This window comes from Bos indicus, chromosome 10 (genome assembly GCF_029378745.1).
Source record: "Bos indicus isolate NIAB-ARS_2022 breed Sahiwal x Tharparkar chromosome 10, NIAB-ARS_B.indTharparkar_mat_pri_1.0, whole genome shotgun sequence".
Classification (NCBI taxonomy): Eukaryota; Metazoa; Chordata; class Mammalia; order Artiodactyla; family Bovidae; genus Bos; species Bos indicus.
This window is the reverse complement of record NC_091769.1, coordinates 25,730,427-25,749,736: the sequence shown is the minus strand read 5'-3', so window position 1 is coordinate 25,749,736 and position 19,310 is coordinate 25,730,427. Positions and strand designations below refer to the sequence as shown.

The 19,310-nt window shown below is 40.5% G+C and overlaps 1 protein-coding gene across 3 annotated transcripts in view; it reads left to right on the top strand.

Annotated features, from left to right (window-relative positions):
- Positions 1 to 19,310, top strand: part of LOC109564268 (RPGR interacting protein 1) — a 36,957-nt gene that overhangs the window by 13,917 nt on the left and 3,730 nt on the right. For all 3 annotated transcript variants that reach the window (XM_070797149.1, XM_070797150.1, XM_070797148.1), the window contains exons 8-10: positions 6,540 to 6,637; positions 15,286 to 15,478; positions 17,704 to 17,788. In XM_070797149.1, coding sequence (XP_070653250.1) covers positions 6,540 to 6,637; positions 15,286 to 15,478; positions 17,704 to 17,788 — 376 coding nt within the window. The remainder of the gene's footprint in view (positions 1 to 6,539; positions 6,638 to 15,285; positions 15,479 to 17,703; positions 17,789 to 19,310) is intronic.

Genomic DNA, 19,310 nt, shown 5'->3' with positions numbered 1-19,310 from the left:
TCCATGGAATTCTCCAGGCCAGAATACTGGAGTGGTTAGCCTTTCCCTTCTCCAGGGGATGGTCCTAACCCAGGGATCAAACCACGGTCTCCCACTCTTCTTCTGGGGCCCTTGTAAGGCAAATATTAGTGTGCTTGGTGTTGTCCCAGAGGTCTCTATAAATGTCCTTATTTCTTTTCAATGTTTTTTCTTCTTTCTGTTCAGTATCAGTGATTTCCACTACTGTAGCTCACTGATCCATTCCTAGGTATCATTTAGTCTACTGTTTATCCTTCTAGTATATTTTTCATTTCAGTCATTGTAGTCTTCATCTCTGAGGGGTGGTTCTTTACATAAATTCTCAGTCTACATTCATTCTCCTCCCAAGTTCTTTGATCATCTTTACAATCACTACCTAGAATTTCTTTTCATGTAGATTGCTGTTGCCCACTTCACTAACTACTTCTTCTGGGGTTTTATCTTGTTCCTTTGTCTGAAACATGTTCCGCTGTTGCCTCATTTTGCCCATGTTGCTGTATCTTGTAGGTTGGCTATTCCCTATTTCCCGACCTTGGAGAAATGGCCTTTTGCAGTAGACACTGTATGCATCCCAGCAGCACACTCCCCTCTTGTCACTCAAGTTACATACTCTAGGGATTCCCCCTATGAGGGCTGCATGAGTCCTTCTGTTGTGGTGGGCTGGCTATGTGGGCAGTCTGGTGAGCTTGTTTGGCTCCTGGTCCACCTGCTTGCCCGGCCCTGCCTTTTGTGGAGGCTGCTGGCACCAGTTGGCAAGACCAAGTCACAAGGCGGCTGATTGTGGAACCCCAGAGGTCTTCAGGGCTACTGCTTGGCATAATCAGGGTCCATAAGACTCCAGGGCTATAGCTTACTCATTGGTGGGTGAAGTCAGACTCTGGGGTTAGTGCTGGCCTACGGGCAGGCAGAGCCAGATCCTGGAGTCTTGTTGCAAGGCTTGGGTGTCCCAGAGCTGGTGTTAGATCACTGGTGGAGTGGGCCAGTTTCTGACGCAGTTGTATGTGGGGTCCCGGGTGTCCCAAAGCTCGTGGGCATGGCTGGGGCCCAGTCAATCCCATGTCCCAGTTGGGCCTACTGGGTGATTGTGGTTTGCTTGTGTATGATGTCTGCCCCCTGCTGAGTAAGGCTGATCCAGAGGCTAGAGCAGGCTCTCCGGAAGGGTTGGCCATGTCCAGAGTTGACTGTGGGCTCATGGAATCTTGAGTCAGCCTGTCTGCTAATGGGTGGGGCTGTCTCCCCACCCAGTTAGTTGCTTGGCCTGAGGCACCCCAGCACTGGCACCTACAGGCCACTGGGCCAGCACAGGGCTTGGTCCTGAGGCTCCTAAGTAGAGGGAGGATTCCACAGTGGTGCTTGCCAGCAGCGGTGTCTAGGTGGTAGAAGGAGCTCCCCAAAATGGCTGCTGTCAGTGTCCATGTCCCAGGGTAAGCTGCACTTGCCTACTGTCTCTCTAGGAGATTCTTCGAGATCAGGAGGTGGGATTCCTATCAAGCTCCTCTCAATTTATTGCTTCCTCCATGAGTCCTCCAGCATATGAGATTTTGTGTGCACACTTTAAAATGAAGTCTCTATTTCCCAGTCCCCTGGGATTCCTGAAAGTAAACTTGTCTGGCCTTCAAAGTCAGATGCTCTGGGGGGTGAATCTTTCCAGTGCAGGTCCCCCAGGCTGAGGAACCCAGTGTGTGGCTGAGATCTCCCTCTCCTCTGGGAGAACCTCTGCTGTTGTAATTATTCCCCAGTTTGTGGGTTGCCCACCAGAGGGTATGGGACTTGACTGTATCACAAGTCCACCCCCTACCCATCTTGTTGTGGTTCCTTCTTTATAGCTTTAATTGAATTTTCTTTCTAGAAGGTTCTGTTTTTTTCCCTGATAGTTGTTCTGTCAAAAGTTGTGATTTTGGTGTGTTTGTGAGAGGAGATGAGCTCAGGGTCTTTCTGTTTCACCATCTTGGTTGATCTCCCACAGTGGTTTTTTCAAAGATTCACACAGAAACTTCAGTACAGTAATCCCTATGTAATTCAGCCCCAGATTCAAGTGTTTTAGGCTTGATTTTTATTAGAGAAGCTTTGAGAAATGATTGCAAACATCCCTGGTTATACTGCAGCTCTGTAGCCCGAGGATCTAGGGTTTACACTGGGGTAACTCAAGCCCTCACACACAGAAGGTTCATCCTGTCATCCGTGAGGACTTTCTTACCAAGAGCAACGTGTCGGCCTCTGATTGATGATCAAAGCAGAAGAGAGATCCTTGCAATAGGATTTTTTAAGGTAAAAACTTTCCAATGTCAGCCTCTGGAGGAAGCACTTTAGGTGTCTCAAAGTTACATACAGCAACTTGACACTTTCATCCAGAAGCTCATTTTCTGTGAGGTTCAAAAATGCCAGTGAGTGCTTGGTTTCAAAGGGAGAAGGAAAGATGAACTCAATGATGAATGGTGACAGAACAAGATACCAGCATGAGACAGTACAGATTACATTTTGGGTGTCTCAAGGCCTCACACAATGCGGAAAGAACATCATTTTGGTCGTTTTCCTTTGAAGGCCAGATGTGTTGCCTTCTTATGCATTGCCACTTATAGCCACCAAAAGTGAGGCAGAAGTTTCAATAAGCATCAGCTGAGGAAATAACTTTGAGAATCACTTTCTGCACATGACAGAAGAGCCTAATTTCTCATAAAGAATCCTCACCAATGAAGTACTAAGAAATCTCTGATGTCCAGAAATACTAGATTCTTGTTTGAGCCAAACATGGAACAAAGATCCATCCAGACAGGAAGCAATTATTGATCATTCTTGGACTCTCAATATCTGGTTTTGATACATTTTCATTTTCCAGAAATATCCCCTTTTGTAACTGTAGCAAACCTTTCTGAAAGGTGCTTGAGGCAGAACAATTTGAGTTCATGATACCCATTTCATTTTTCAAATATTGGGATATCTCCGTATCATAGACCATTGCAGCCTTCACAAGCTGCTCTTCCTGAGATTTGTAAAGATAGTGAAAAACCACCTTTATGTTCATCATTGAGGAAAAGGATTTATTCTTTTCAGACTATGTTTTGTATTTCAGTAAGTCCCATTTGACCTCTAATTGACATTTGGCAGTCAAAAATTCTCTCTGGCCTCCTGACTCTCTCTTCATTAGAGAGGCTGAATAAGTATGCTGCTTGGGTCAGTTGGGAGTTCTTTAGTCTTTTTTCCTCGAAAAGTAGCTTCTGCACGTTCTCAGTGTCCTACTTGAGTCTATCCCTGTCTTCCTCCTTCTCACTCTCCAAAACGTTGGATATAATGACAAGAAACTGCCAGCTACTGAGGTGGATGACGAAGTAGTAGCCCTCACAGTCTGTGCCCCACTGAAGGGTATCCCCATCCAGGAAAGGACAAAGATCAGAGTCGTCTGACCAAGACCTCCTGAGGGCTTCTCCTGCAAACACAGATGTGTGTATTCACATGACCTCAGCACTTGGAGAAACAGAGCCTTCATTAGAGCTTGGAGGGTTGCCAGGCACCTGCATGAACTGGTTGCAAATAAAACACAAGAACAGCAATGTGGTAGTTTGGCAAGCCAGGGCTGGCTCTTTCCTCTTCCTCATCTCAGTTTCAGACAAGTGCAGACAATCCAGCACTCCTGTTTAACATTGTAGTGGAGGTTTTAATTATTGCAATAAGAAAAAAAAATATTGCAAAAAGGCAAGAAGAAAAGTTGTACAGATGGGAAAGGAAGAAATAGTGTTACCTTTATTTGCAATCAACATGATCCTCTATTTAGAAAATCATAAGAAACCAATAAATTTTAAACAACTGAAACTAGGAGCAAGTGAATAAGGTTGCAATATGTAAATCAATATTTCAAAATTAATTGTATTTCCGTATTTTATAAATGAACGATCTTAAATGAAGAAAACAGTTACATTCACACTATCATCTAAACTTTAAAGAGGTTTAGGAATAAGTTTAATGAAAGAAAGGTAAGTCCTATATACTGAAATCTACAAAAGTTTTTAAGAGAAGTTAAGGGAAATTCAAATAAATGAAATGTACCATGTTTATGGATTGGACCACTCAAAATTATAAAAATGATGCAATTCTACCCAAATTTTATATAGAAAAGCAAAGAATCTATCTGAAACAATTTAGTAAAAGAAAAAAATTGAAATGTTTGTACTATTTGATTTTCAAAGCTTACTATGAAGCTGCAGCAATTCAGACAGTGTTACACTGTCAGTGTTAGCACAAAGATAGATTTATATACAGAGAAGGCAATGGTACCCCACTCCAGTACTCTTACCTGGCAAATCCCATGGACGGAGGAGCCTGGTAGGCTGCAGTCCATGGGGTTGCTAAGAGTCGGACATGACTGAGTGACTTCACTTTCACTTTTCACTTTCATGCATTGGAGAAGGAAATGGCAACCCACTCCAGTGTTCTTGCCTGGAGAATCCCAGGGACGGGGGAGCTTGGTGGGCTGCTGTCTCTGGGGTCGCACAGAGTCGGACATGACTGAAGCAACTTAGCAGTAGCAGATTTATATATCAGTGGAACAGAATTGCTAATCCAGAAATAGACCCTTACATTTATTGAAAATTGATTTTCCACAAAGGTTTCAACATCATTCAGTAGGGAAATCTAATCTTTCCAATAAATGGCTCTGGGACAATCTTACCCACATACAGAAAAAAGAGAGAACTTAGACAAGACACTGTAAAACTTCTGTGGTTAATTGCTCAGTTGTGTCTGACTCTGTGACCCCATGGACTGCAGTCTGCCAGGCTTCTCTATCCATGGGAGTTCTCCAGGCGAGAATACTGGAGTGGGTTGCCATGCCCTCCTCCAGGAGATCGTCCCAACCCAGGGATCAAACCCAGGTCTCCCACACTGCAGATTACAGACAAAACATTCTCTGACCTGAATTGTACCAATGTTTTCTTAGGTCAGTCTCCCTAAGCAATAGAATCAAAACCAAAAATAAACAAATGGGGCCTAATCAAACTTTACAAGTTTGTGCACAACAAAGGAAACCATAAACAAAATGAAAAGAAAACTAGAGAATGGGAGAAAATATTTGCAAACAATGTGACTGGCAAGGTCTTAATTTCCAAAGATACAAACAGCTCCAACCACTCAACAACAAGAAAAAATAAAACACCCAATAAAAAAATGGGCAGAAGACCTAAATAGACATTGCCCCAAAGAAGACATACAGATGGCCAATAGACACATGGAAAGATACTCAACATCTAATTATCAGGGAAATGCAAATCAAAACCACAATGAGGTACCACTTCACACAGGTCAGAATGACCATTATTAAAAAGTGTACCAATAATAAATGTTGGAGGGTATGTGGAGATACTCTTACAGTATTGATGGGAGTGTAAATTGGTATAGCCATTATGGAAAACAGTATGGAGCTGCCTCAAAAAGCTAAAAATAGAGCTACCATTTGATCCTGCAATCCTACTCCTCGGCATATCTGGAAAAATCATACTTTGAAAAGATATGTGCACCCCAATGTTCACTGAAGCAGTATTTACAGTAGCCAAGACATGGAAGCAATCTAAATACCCAATGATAGATACACAGATTAAAAAGATGATGAGGTAATGGAATATTGCTCAGCCATAAAAAGAATGAAATAATGGCATTAGCAACAACATGGATGGATTTAGAGATTATCCTACTAAGTCAAGTAATTCAAACAGAGAAAGACATAGAATATAATATCACTTATATGTGGAATCTAAAAAATTAGACAAAGTTATTTAAGTTATTTATTTACAAAACAGAAATAGACTCACAGATCTAGAAAACAGATTTATGGTTACCAAAGGGGAAAGGTGGAGGGGAGGGATAAATTAGAAGTTTGGGATTAACATGTATACACTACTGTATATAAAATAGATAATCAACAAGGACCTATTGTACAGCATAGGAAACTCTACTCAATACTCTGTAGTAACCTATATGGGAAAAGAATCTGAAAAAGAACAAATACATGAATATGTACAACTAAATCATTTTGCTGTATACCTAAAACTAACACAGCATTGTAAGTCAACTATAATCTAATATAAAAAGAAAATTTTAAAATAAGTAAATAAAAATGCCTACCTTAAAAAAAGTTTTAGGAGTATCAAGATCACATTGTAAGAAAGAGCATGTGGGATGAGAGATACTGTTTGATGCCAGTCTTTGTAAAATACAATCTGCTGCATCCTGATTATATTGTTTTTCCTTGCTTAGTAATTTTCTCCAGTCCCTAAAAGGACAAATTTTCTCTATACCTACTATCTATCTTCCTTCATTTTCTATTTTTCAGAAGTGAACCTTGTGTGTTTGGTAATCTTCTGAAGAAGTGAAACTTTAAAAAAGAGGGTTTGATTCTTAGTAACTACAGCCAAAATCTAGGTACTCAGAATTAGTACCTAGATAGTAAATTGAAGATGTAGGTACTAAGTCTTTTCTGGGATAGACAGCATGCTCCAAAACGGCTCTGTAACTCTAAGTCTCTTCTCTGACAGATAAAGAATTCTGTGAACAAGCTTCTGAAGGCAGTGAAGCGCAAACGACAGACAGCGATGAGATAGTAACACCTGTATCTCAGAAATGCCCTAAGGCAGTAAGTACACTGGGGTGACCACTGTGCAGGAGCCAAGATCGTAAGTAATGCCAGTGTGCTTAATGGCCGTGTGTGCCAAGTTCAAGTCCCGTTGTAATGAACCAGATGGGAAACAAATTATTTAGTTAAATTTACATTGCGATTGAATGGAAGTTTGTTGATACAGGCAGATGAAAGGATCATTTTCTTGATTTGGCACTAATATAAATGAGGACTGACTTCAACACTTGTCTCTCCTCTTTGGATCCCTTACCTACTTCCTCCATTGTAAATTGTGATTTACCCAGCCTGTGACACCCCTTTCTTTAAATCTACCTTAAGAGAGCAGGTTTATTTTGGGAGGTGGAGGCTGGAAGAAAAGCTTTCTGGGAGGGCTCAGAGAGATCATTCAGTTTTTGAAGGTTTTTATTCAACCTTTAAAACCTGTAATTACAATTATATATTAAGCATTTTGGCCTCAAATCTCTTTTGGAACTAATTGAGGCTGTGCACGCGTGCACACACACACACACACATGAATAAATATTCACAGGTATATTCACAGTCATTTTGGAATATTGTGAAGTTATAGATAAGATAGAAGACAATCACTCTAACTGCTAGAATGCTCCCTCATACATTTGTAGGCAGCCAATAAGTATTTGTTGAATGAGTGACTGAATGAAAGATTAAAATCTAATTGAGAATTATGAACCTTATTAGAAACAATAAAGGAGAGCATAGGGCTATCTAGAATCCAGTGGGTAGATTATGTGATATAACTCTAAGATTTATGAGAATTCCAAACAGGAAAATTACTGTTGCTTTTGTAGAGATCAGAAAACTCTTCCTTGAAAGTCAGAAATCGTACTGAGGTTTTATAAAAAAAATGATGAAGGATATTGGAGTGGGGAGAAACGATTCAAGTGCAGTAGACTCAGGCCGTTAATATGGCAAATAGTTAAGTTTATTTTCTGAACTTTTATCTGTCATATCTTTTTTAGACACTGTGTAACTGGTATCTTGAGAAATGTTTGTAGGACAGATCAGAGCCATAGAATTAGAACTAGACCATAACACCTTATCCATCATAAGGTGAAGAAGACCAGGTGATGTGTCCAGGATTGTAGCGGTAGTTAATGAAAGAGGTGGAACTTGAGTCATTTTCTAAACTGTGTACCTCTCAGATCAACCCAAAAAGCAGTCAGCTGACCAGCAAATTTGGAGCCACAAGTCAGACAGGTGACATTAAAAATATTACCCTAGGACTTCCCTGTTGGTCCAGTGGTTAGGAACCCACCTGCCAGGGCAGGGGAGACGGGTTTGATCCCTGGTCGGGGAAGATTCCACATGCTGCAGAGCTACTAAGCCCGTGTACCACAGCTACTGAAGTCCATGCACCTAGAGCCTGTGCTCCTCAACAGGAGAAACCTCTGCGATGAGAAGCTGCTCACCGCAACGGAGAGTAGCCCGTGCTCTCCACAGCTAGAGAAAACCCACACACAGCAATGAAGACCCAGCGCAGTCAAAAATGAATAATTAAAAAAAAATTACCCTAAATCAAATACTCTTAAATGAGGTCTTTTAGAAAACCTTTATGTACCCAAAAATGTTACTTGGTAAACTAAACATGAAATCTGATCATATTTAGTAAGAATTAGTGTTGTTATCAAGTTAAACTTAAAACACAGACACATGTGTACTTGATACCAGAAAAGCTTTATCCAAAGTCCAGGTTTGGGAGTCCCCTGGTGGCCTCATGGTTAGGATTCCATGCTTTTACTGCCATGGCTTGGGTTCAATCCCTGGTGGGGAAACTGAGATTCAACAAGCTACATGGTGCAGCCAAAAGAAAAAAAGTCCAGGCTCTTGTTCAACTCACCCATAAGAATTTGGATGGGCAACACAAACACAAAGGGGAAGGAAAAAACAAAACACACAAAACTACACCAAGGGTGAGGATTAAAGAGAAGGAGCAGGGGGAAAATTTCTTAGTGGCCCAGTGGTTAAGATTAGCATTTTCACTGCTGTGGCCCAGATTCAATCTCTGGTCAGGGAACTAAGACCTCACAAGCTACGCAGCATGGCCTGAATAAATAAATACAATTTGTTTTAAATAAAAAAGAAGCAGTTTATTGAGGCAGAAGTGAAAATTACACACTCAGAGTGCAGGCCTCCTCACAAGTGAGGGGCATGCCACAAGAATTTTTGATCCCCCTTTTATCCTATTTTTAGCCCTTTGAATGGACGGGAGTATTTATGATTAGGGGTGGAATATTCATCGAGGGGAGGGTTGAAGTATGGCCTGGATTGCCCCAGGTTGCATCACCTCTGGGTCTCATGCATTTATTTCCTGAAGACATTATACAAGTGCTCTAAGAACTATTCTCCCTTACTAGTCAAGCACCACAGGGGAAGGTCAAACAGGGTTATCAGCAGTCTGCACATTTTTACTGTGCATGGGCCATGGTTTCTGTGGTCTGAGTTTCTTGTTCAGATGCTAGAAGTTTCTGTTTTAGATGCCATTTCTTCATGTTCATCGTCTCATTAAGTGCAAAATAAAGAGGTATATAGGCTGTCTTTGGGCCCAGCCTTGTCTTTCCTGCCTCATACTCAATCCTGTTTGTATTTCAAAATAGCTGGGCATGAAAGATGGAAGAGGTTGAAGGTCCAGAGACAGTAGTTGGGCTCTATCCCTCTTCTGCCTGGAGTGAGCCACCGCAATGGAGGAGGCAAGAGAATGTCATGTTTAGGAACATGGAAATGTGGTTCAGACAAAAGTGGTTTGGATCCAGGCTCTGCTTTTAGTATCTATACCATTTGGGGGGAGTTATTTAACCTCTGTTAGGGTCTATTTCCTCGTCTGTAAAGTGGTAATTTTTTTTTAATTGAAGTATAGTTTATTACAATGTTCCAGGTGTACAGCAGTGAGATTCAGTTATATATATTCTTTCTCAGATTCTTTTCCATTATAGGTTATTACAGGATATTGAATATAGTTCCCTGTCCTATACAGTAGGTCCTTGTTCTTTATTTTATATATAGTATATAGTAGCTTATATCTGCTCACCACGTACTCCTAATTTATCCCTTCCTCCTTTCCCCTTTGGTAACCCTAGATTTGTTTTCTATGTCCAAGTCTATTTCTGTTTTGTATATAAGTTCATTTGTATCATATTTTAGATTCCACATATAAGTAATATCATATGACATTTGTCTTTCACTTCACTTAGTATGATAATCTCTAGGTCCACCCACGTTGTTGTAAATGACATTATTTCCTTCTTTTTATGGCTGAGTAATATTCCATATTATATAAATGTATGTAGTATGCTGTGCTAAGTTGCTTCCGTTCATGCCCAACTCTTTGCAACCCCATGGACTGTAGCCTGCCAGGCTCCTCTATCCATAGGGTTGTCCAGGCAAGAATACTCGAGTGGGTTGCCATGCCCTCCTCCAGGAGATCTTTCCGACCCAGGGATTGAACCTGTGTCTCTTGGATCTCCTGCATTGGCAAGTGGGTTCTTTACCACTAGCTCTACCTGGGAAGCCCAGTGTGTGTGTACACACACACACACACACACACACACACACACACACACAGCATCTTTATTTGTCTGTTGATGGACATTTAGATTGCTTCCATGTGTCTTGGCTATTGTAAACAGTGCTGCTATGCATATTGAGGTTGTAGAGTGGTGATAAATATGCCCATTTTATAGCCATGTGGAAAGATTTAAATAAGGTAATATGTGACAAGGGTTTAATATAGTGCTTGGGACAAATTAAGCACTAAATGATAGTGATGATGATGGTGGCCACGGTCTGTCTCCTCTCTGAAATACTTTAGTTCCCCAATGCAAGCTTCTATGGTGTGGTAGTGGCCCCTACAAGGAAGGACAAAGCCCTAAGGGGACGAGATCCAGACAGAGGGCTGTCATTTCCCTTCTAACTGCCAGGTCAGTTGTATAGGTTACAACTTTAAGAACTTTCGCAAATGTCTTTCCCTTGTACTGATTTAAAAAAAAGCAAAGCAGTCATAGTACATTTGGGTCTTTAACTCCCTCTCTTAAAGTCCAGAATTAGAAGAGTTCCTTTATCATGGGATCTGAGTAGGACTGTTCCAGAGGAGGCTCTATTAATCAACACAAGGTTCCTAAAGGCCTTCTATACTTCCAAGAATCCCCAGGAAGGGATCTCAATCCAGACCTCATGGTTTCCTCCATATGAAGTTCTGTTCCTGATCTCAGGAGTCAGTCTCCTACTAAGTGGACCATATAACTAATCCTCTTATTAACGTCTCCTAATGAGAAGGGAACAATTATTTCCATTTGCTCTGTGGCCTCAGATTACTGTCTCTTAGCCATAGTGTATATAGTGTATTTCAAGAACCAATAAAAGAAAGGTTTATTCTATTTTGTTATACTCTTAAGTTCAGGAATTGAAGATTTCTTGACCCGTTCGTTATGTGTATTAATTAGTTTTAGGAACTCTGCCCTTTTCTCTCCTCAAAATTAGCTAGCACACCTGAATAAGCCAAAGGGAGCTATCTGTCTGTCACTAATGCTGAATAACTAACTGCTCTTAGGGGTTCTGCTAGCAAGTTCAAATGAGGTAATATATATTTCAGTTATTAATATGGCTAATACTACTAGCTACATATATAATATTACTAATTATATAAATGACATCAAACTATAGATCAACTGTACATATTCTTTTATAATGCTTTTGATCTTGAAATAATTATAGATTTGTAAACAGTTACCAAAAAAAAATGTATGGAGAGGTACCATGTACTCTTCATCCAGTTTCCCTCATTTTTCAAAACAGTTTTGGTCTATATTATTCTGAAACATGCATTTTTCTTTTTTGAAAAAGTTTTTCTTTTTTAAAAAATAGCTCAGTTGGTAAAAAATCTGCCTGCAATGCAGGAGACCCGGGTTTGATTACTGGGTCAGGAAGATCCCCTGGAGGAGGACATGGCAACCCACTCCAGTATTCTTGCCTGGAGAATCCCATGGACAGAGGAGCCTAGAAGGCTACAGTTCATGGGGTCGCAAGAGTCAGATATGGCTTAGTGACTAAATCACATCACCACAAGGTATAGCTGTATAATAGTGTATAAGTTTCAGGTGTACAACAGTGATTCACAATTTTTAAAGGTTATTATTCATTCATAATTATTATAAAATATTGGCTATATTCCTTGGCTTGTACAATATATCCTTGCAGCTCATTTATTTTATACATAGTAGTTTTATGGCTTAATCCCCTACTCCTATCTTGCCCCTCCCCGCTTTTCCCTCCCACTGGTAACCACTAGTTTGTTCTCTGTATTTGTGTGTCTCTTTCTTTTTCATATATTCACTAGTTTGTTTTAACTTTTATTTATTTTTTAATTGAAGTATAGTTGATTTACAATGTTGTGTTATTTTCTGTATAGCAAAGTTACTCAGTTATACATATACTCAGTTCCGTTCAGTTCAGTCACTCAGTCGTGTCTGACTCTTTGAGATCCCGTGGACCGCAGCACGCCAGGCCTCCCTGTCCATCACCAGCTCCCAGAGCTTACTCAGGCTCATGTCCGTTGAGTCAGTGATGCCATCCAACCATCTCATCCTCTGTTGTCCCCTTCTCCTCCCACCTTTAGTCATTCTCAGCATCAGGGTCTTTTCAAATGAATCAGTTCTTCACATCAGGTGGCCGAATATATTCTTTTATATTCTTTTCCATTATGGCTTATCATAGGATAGTGAATATAGTTCTCTGTGCTATAGCTTAGGACCTTTTTGTTTATCCTTTCTGTATGTGACAGCTTACATCTGCTAACCCCAATCTCTTACTCCATGGCTCCCCCAACCCTCTCCCGCTTGGCAACCATGAGTCTGTTCTCTATGTCTGAGTCTGTTTCCGTTTCCTAGATAGATTTCACTTGTGTCATGTTTTAGATTCCATGTATAAGTGATATCATATGGTATTTGTCTTTCTCTTTCTGACTTACTTCACTTAGTATGATAGTCTCTAGTTGCAACCATATAATCCTCACAGGACCCGTGTGAGTCCTTCAACAAGTAATCATGGAGTTACCTGTCTTATTATTTGCCAGGCTCTGTGGCTACAATATAATAAATAAGGTAGACTTAGTCCTTTCCTCTTTGAATCTTACGTTCTACTGAATGAAAACAGATATAAATCACTGAACAGATACTTGCTGATTCTAAATACTACAGAGAAGGCACATTGGGTGATATAATAATAATGGGAAGAGTTGAGTTAAATGAGGTAGTAAGGAAAGAATTCTCTGAGGAGAGGATGTTTCAGCTGAAATCTGAAGAATGAGAAGGGAATCCTTGGGGGGTAATTACTTCAGGTAGAGAAAATGGCAAATGTAAATGCCCTGAGGTAGCAAATAGTTTGATTCATCTTAGGCAGAGGTCTCCACCCTTTTTGGTAGCAGAAACTTGGTTTCGTGGAAAACAATTTTTCCACAGACTGGGGTGGGGGTGAGGGTGGTGTGGGGATGATTCAAGTCATTACATTTATTGTACACTTTAATTCTATTGTTATTACATCAGCTCCACCTCACATCACCAGGCTCTAGATCCAGGAGGTTGGGGACCCTTGATCTAAGGTACTGGAAAGCAAGGGAAAGTTATGTCAGTTTTATCTCAGTAAAGGTGGGTGGGGTGGGGGGAGGTTCCACTGTAAAATCTCACAGCCAGCCTTTACAAATGAGCCTTGAAAGGAACAAATGTGTGGTGACTGCACCTAGCTTTTGCAGAGTTTGCCGTGTGCAGACCTTGTTGTTCTGTCTCTGTATAGCCAGGTATCTACAATAAAAGAAGGAAAGAGGGAGGGAATAATGGTGCAGTGACACCTTTGTTCCTGTGTACTATTCTGTTCTTGGTAAATGTCTTTGTGGAATAGATTCCTAGAAGTGGAACTGCTGATTTCAAAAGGCATCTGCTCTTGAAATGTTGATGGATTCTACCACATTATCATCACCCAAATGATACTAATTTGCACTCTCAGCCTGTAATGGCTTTTTTTTTTTTTTCTCATAGTTTTATGAAAACTTCCCCCCCAACATCCTCAATTTAATGGAATGAGAACAACTGTGAGGGAAAGAATCAAAAGTAATTTTTTAAAATTTAGATCTAGTTGACATGGAGAGATAACAAAACAAATTAGTGGTATGTTAGATGTTAGGTCTAAAGGGGTTAGCAAAACAGAGTTACGGTCCTAGAACCTGTGGAGCTTACCGTCTATGAAGTGCTGTCCAACAGAATTATAATGTGAGCCACCAATGTAATATGAAGTTTTCTAGTGTCCACATTAAAAGTATAAAAAGAAACAAGTGAAATTAATTTTAATAGTGTATTTTATTTAATCTAATAAGGCAATGGCACCCCACTCCAGTACTCTTGCCTGGAAAATCCCACGGATGGAGGAGCCTGGTAGGCTGCAGTTTATGGGGTCGCTAAGAGTCGGACACAACTAAGTGACTTCACTTTCACTTTTCATTTTCATGCGTTGGAGAAGGCAATGGCAACCCACTCCAGTACGCCTGGAAAATTCCATGGACGGAGGAGCCTGGTAGGCTGCAGTCCATGGCGTCGCTAAGAGTCGGACACGACTGAGCGACTTCACTCTCACTTTTCACTTTCATGCATTGGAGAAGGAAATGGCAACCCACTCCAGTGTTCTTCCCTGGAGAATCCCAGAGGCGGGAGAGCCTAGTGGGCTGACGTCTGTGGGGTCACACAGAGTCAGACACGACTGAAGTGACTTAGCAGTAGCAGTAGCAGCTAAAGAATCATCATTTTCACATGAAATCAATATATAAAAATTATTGAGATATCTTATATTCCTTTTTAATGCAAAGTCTTCAAAACTGTGCATGAATTTTACACTTATAGCACATCTCAATTCAGATTAGCCACGTTTCAAGTGCTGAGTAGCCACATGTAGCTAATGGCTATCATGTCGTTACTGTGGTGCAGTGTTTTCCAACTGAGTTGACATCCTGTAGTGGAAAATGAAATAAGGGATCCAGCCGGCACTGAAACAAATAAACCAAAAACTGAGATAGACTAGAATACAAAATAATAGTTTGTATTACATGTAGTAAGAGAGGATGTTGGCCAGGGCAGCAAGTCTGAAGCAGAGCTCAAAGGACTGGAGTGCAGGGTGGTCTGCTCTGTGTCTTGTACTTGGCAGGGTGTCGATGGGAGCCCAGGGAGCGCTGGGCATTCCTTTGCTTTAGTGGCTAAAACAGCCACTCAATTGGCAGTTCTCTTAGGATCTAACTGCAGGAAAGAGCTGGATTGATTTTTGTCAAGAAAGTTTAAGAAAACAATCTGTGTTCTCAGAAAGTTTCTTGATTCTTTCTGTCTGTGGTGATGGCTGAGAAAAGCTGGTCTGGAGAAATGATTTTCTGGACTGGGAGATAGAGGACCTGGATTCTCTTTACCAATTTCCCATGATTAGCAGTGCCAATTCAGCCAAGTGGTCTCTTGGTGCCAGCTTTAGGGGCCTGTAAATTGATTCTCAAGGAGTAGTATGTTAGGTGGAGTGTGCCTGTGATTAGAGAGTGATGTGTTCATTACATGGAGTATAAACACTGGCACCACTAACCTACCGGAAATGAATATTTTCCTTGTCAGGATTCAGAGAAGATGTGCATTGAAATCGTCTCCCTGGCCTTCTACCCAGAGGCTGAAGTGATGTGTGACGAGAACGTGGAACAGGTGTATGTGGAATACAGGTTCTACGATCTGCCCTTGTCAGAGACGGAGACTCCAGTATCCCTGAGGAAACCCAGAGCAGGAGAAGAGATCTACTTCCACTTCAGCAAGGGTGAGGTGTCCCTCGTGATCAGGGGGAGGGGAAGCTGACAGTTGTTTAGCCTGAGGGCTTCTGATGGGGTGGATCTAACCGTTTTCTTTTATTTATCAAAGTAATATATGCATATGGTTTTAAAATATCAAATAGGCCTAAACAGATTTTTGATTAAAATAAAGCAGTCCTTTGCTCCACTCATTCTCTACAAATCACTCCCCCTCACCCCTCTCTGACCCCTTCCTCAGTCTACCTGTCCACTTTTCACTTTTTCTGCTATTTCTTCTTTCTTCTGTTATTTAACCCCATGTTTCTGAGGAAATCATTCTTTTGCAGTTTCCTGATTCAGTAATTTTAGACCTTACCTGCTGACTTCTATCTTGGCACATAAAATTTGTCTCTCTCATATCACATCCACGTTCTCTTTCTCCCATACAGTTGGATCATAATTTTATTTAATTTTTAAGTAATTGTAATTGTTTCTATTGTGACTATGTAAATATTCTTATAGAGCCAAGTTGTACACCATGATATAATTTCTTTCTTGTATTATTGTGGTCTCAATTTTTCATTTTCTTTTTTTTTGTTGTTATACCTGTTGTGATTCTTTCTACATCCTCCAGCAGATTTTTAAATTTTCGAATAAACAACCTATCATATAATTTATCTTTTTTTTTTTTTCCTGAAGATATCTCTTTATCTTCTTGTTCTTCTCCTCTATTATCCCACTGCTGCCCCATTTGGAGAGTTTAATTCTCTTATTACTGCATTTCTTATCTCCTGGGTCCTATGTCACCCTCTATCTGATTTATTATATTCTAATGGATCATGTTTTTGAGTAGCTTTAAAAGAAAGAGTACATTGGAAATAAATATTTTGAGACAGTCTTGCATGAAATCTCTATTCATGCAAATAAATCTATTCTCAAATAAATCCATATATTTATTTGATTGATGATTAGACGAAGTATAAAAATCTATGTTGAAAACATTTTTCATTCAGAATTTCAAAGCTATTGGTCCATGATCTTCTAGGTCCAGACCTGGAGTCTAGTTCTTATATGAAAACGACCTCCTTCCTCCCCAGAAGACTTTAATATTTTCTCTTTAGTGTTCTTAAATTTCAGAATCATGTGCATATATGTTCTTTAATTGTTCTGGCCATTCAGTGGGCTCTTTAAATCTGGAAGCTCATGGCTTTTAGTTCTAGGAAACTTGTTTTCCTTTCTCTGATAACTTTGTCCCCCTACATTTTCTCATTTTCTTAGTAGAATTTTGGATCTTCCAAATTGATCCTCTAATTTTATCACTTTCCTCCTTTACCGCTGCTTTTTTCTTTATTTCTCTTTTTCTTTTTGGACAGGGGTAGAAAATACTTCCTTAATTTTATCTTCCAGTCATTGACTAGGTTTTTTTTTTTTTTTAATTTCTAATAGCTGCTTCTCATTCTTTATTCTTCAACCCCTTATCCCACCCCTGACCTTTAAAAAAAGTGTATCCTATCCCTGCATCATAGTTTGGCACGTGACCCGAACTCCCGTCTTGCCTTCCCAGCCCCCGTGTGCCCTTCTTTCATCCTTCCATTTGCCTCACGGTCCTTAATAGCAGCTGCAGAAAGGAAGAATACCTCCAAGACTTCACACAGCCCAGTGGGCAGAACTCCATCATGTGGCCAAACCTAGCTAAACTAGAGGCTAGAAAACATAGGCAAATTTATCTGAGGCTGCAACAGTCCTGTGTAAAAAGGAGGAGGAAGAGGGGAATGCATGTTGAATCAGGCACCTTGAGTTGAACCTACCTCAAAACCCAAATTTCTAGGCAGCCCTAAAAAAAAAAAATCAGTCTCCTAGAATTCTTCCAGTTGAGGAGTGGGGGGGAGCATATTTATCTTGGCCTTTGGCAGAACAGCTTACAAGCTTGGATTGTAAGGCTTCCTTTGTATCAGTACTCGAAGCATATTCTTAAAGGGCCACAGAGTAAATATTTTAGGCTTTGTGCGCCAAACAGTCTCTGTCACAACTCTTCAGCTCTATCGTTATAGTTGGAAAGCCACCACACAGTAAAGAGATGGCTGTGTCCAATAAAACTTTATTTATGAAAACAAGTAGCTGGCTCCTGGGCACCCATGCTTGCCAGGTGTCTGGTTTAAATCACTGTTTTGCACATACCATTTATGAAAATCTTAGTGCCCAAATAGCAACAGTATATGATTCTTTTCTTTTCTCCCACTTACCCTTAATACAGTGATAGATCTGGACCCAGTGGAGCAAAAAGAACGGAGGCAGTTTCTGTTCACCATGCTGATTGGAGAAGATCCTGAGCAAGGACAGTAAGCATGTGCTTCCTATTTCTAAAGACAGGAGACATCACACAAGAATTCAGGAGTTTGAGTCTAGTTTTGTGCTGATGTGGAGTATTTTAATAACTTCTTTCATATTAATATTCTCCTAACGAATTTCCCATCAACTTGGGTAATTTATGCTTGTGACTGACTACCTGATAAATTATGTAGTCTCATAGATTAGTTCATTTCTCACCCATGCCAGCCTCTGATAAGCGCTTTTTTTGAGGCAGCAATTGACGTCAACACTCCATGCCCCTACAGAAAGGACACACTGCCTTGGCGCTCTAGAATAATTTGATTCATTTCTTGCAAACACAATACCATTGTTAGCTTACCAAATATTATGCCTTTATAATAGCAATTTTATATTTTGAATTAAAAATGTTTTCTCTACAGGAATACTTTGAAGTAAAATCTGAGTCTACTCTTAAGTTTTAGGAAAGCCAACTGTCATATTCCTGTAATCTGAGGAGCCCTCCTTTTAGAGGTTCCAGATGAAATGCATTGGATATACATAGACTGAAAATTTTCTCGTCTAGCAGAATTTTGAAAATCAAATTTATATGGACAGCTGTGTTTTGTTTGTTTTTGTCAGAGTCTGGCCAACCTTACCTCCTTTCCTTGTGTGTGAGTAAGAACTAGTATGGGACTGGTGTTCTAATCCATTACTTTTCTAAAAGCTCAATGAAAGTGCAAGTCGCTCAGTCATGTCCAACCCTTTGTGACCCCATGGGCTGTACAGTCCATGGAATCCTCCAGGCTAGAATACTGGAGTGGGTAACCTTTCTCTTCTCCAGGGGACCTTCCAAACCCAGGGATCAAACCCAGTTCTCCTGCGTTGCAGGCTGATTCTTTACCAGCTGAGCCACAAGGGAAGTCCAAGAATACTGCAGTGGGTAGCCTATCCTTCTCCGGGGAATCTTCCTGACCCAGGAATCGAACTGGGGTCTCCTGCATTGCAGGCGGATGCTTTACCAACTGAGCCACCGAGGAAGCCCTGAAAAGCCTATAGTGGGGAGCATGTTGCCTTTGTAGTCACACAGACTTGGTTTTGAATCTTGACTCTTCCAGTTACTAGCTCTATGACGTTTGAGATAATACTTAACTTGAAGGCTCCAGAGAGGATGCTGCAGAAATAACGTAGTTTCCCTAAGGCAGTCGGTATTGCATGCAGCAAGTGGTGATGCGAGTTTTCTGTTTCCTGGGAAAGCTGAGGTGGAGGAGTCAGCATTATCCCTTTGCGTTGTTGAAGTTCTCAGTACTGATACAGAAACATAATTACAAATACATATTGCTTGGTGGCCATAAATGCATCACTTTTGGAATTTCTTTTCAGCTTCTCATATTTAACTGTGATTTAAAATGCTTGAATTTTTGGTCCTATTCTTGCTCCTGTAGAACTATGGGCCACCAATATTTGCTTTTTAAAAATGAATAGGAATATAAAATATCCATTAGAGGCAAATTCAGGGAGACAGAAAGGAGATTAGTGGTTACCAGAACTGAG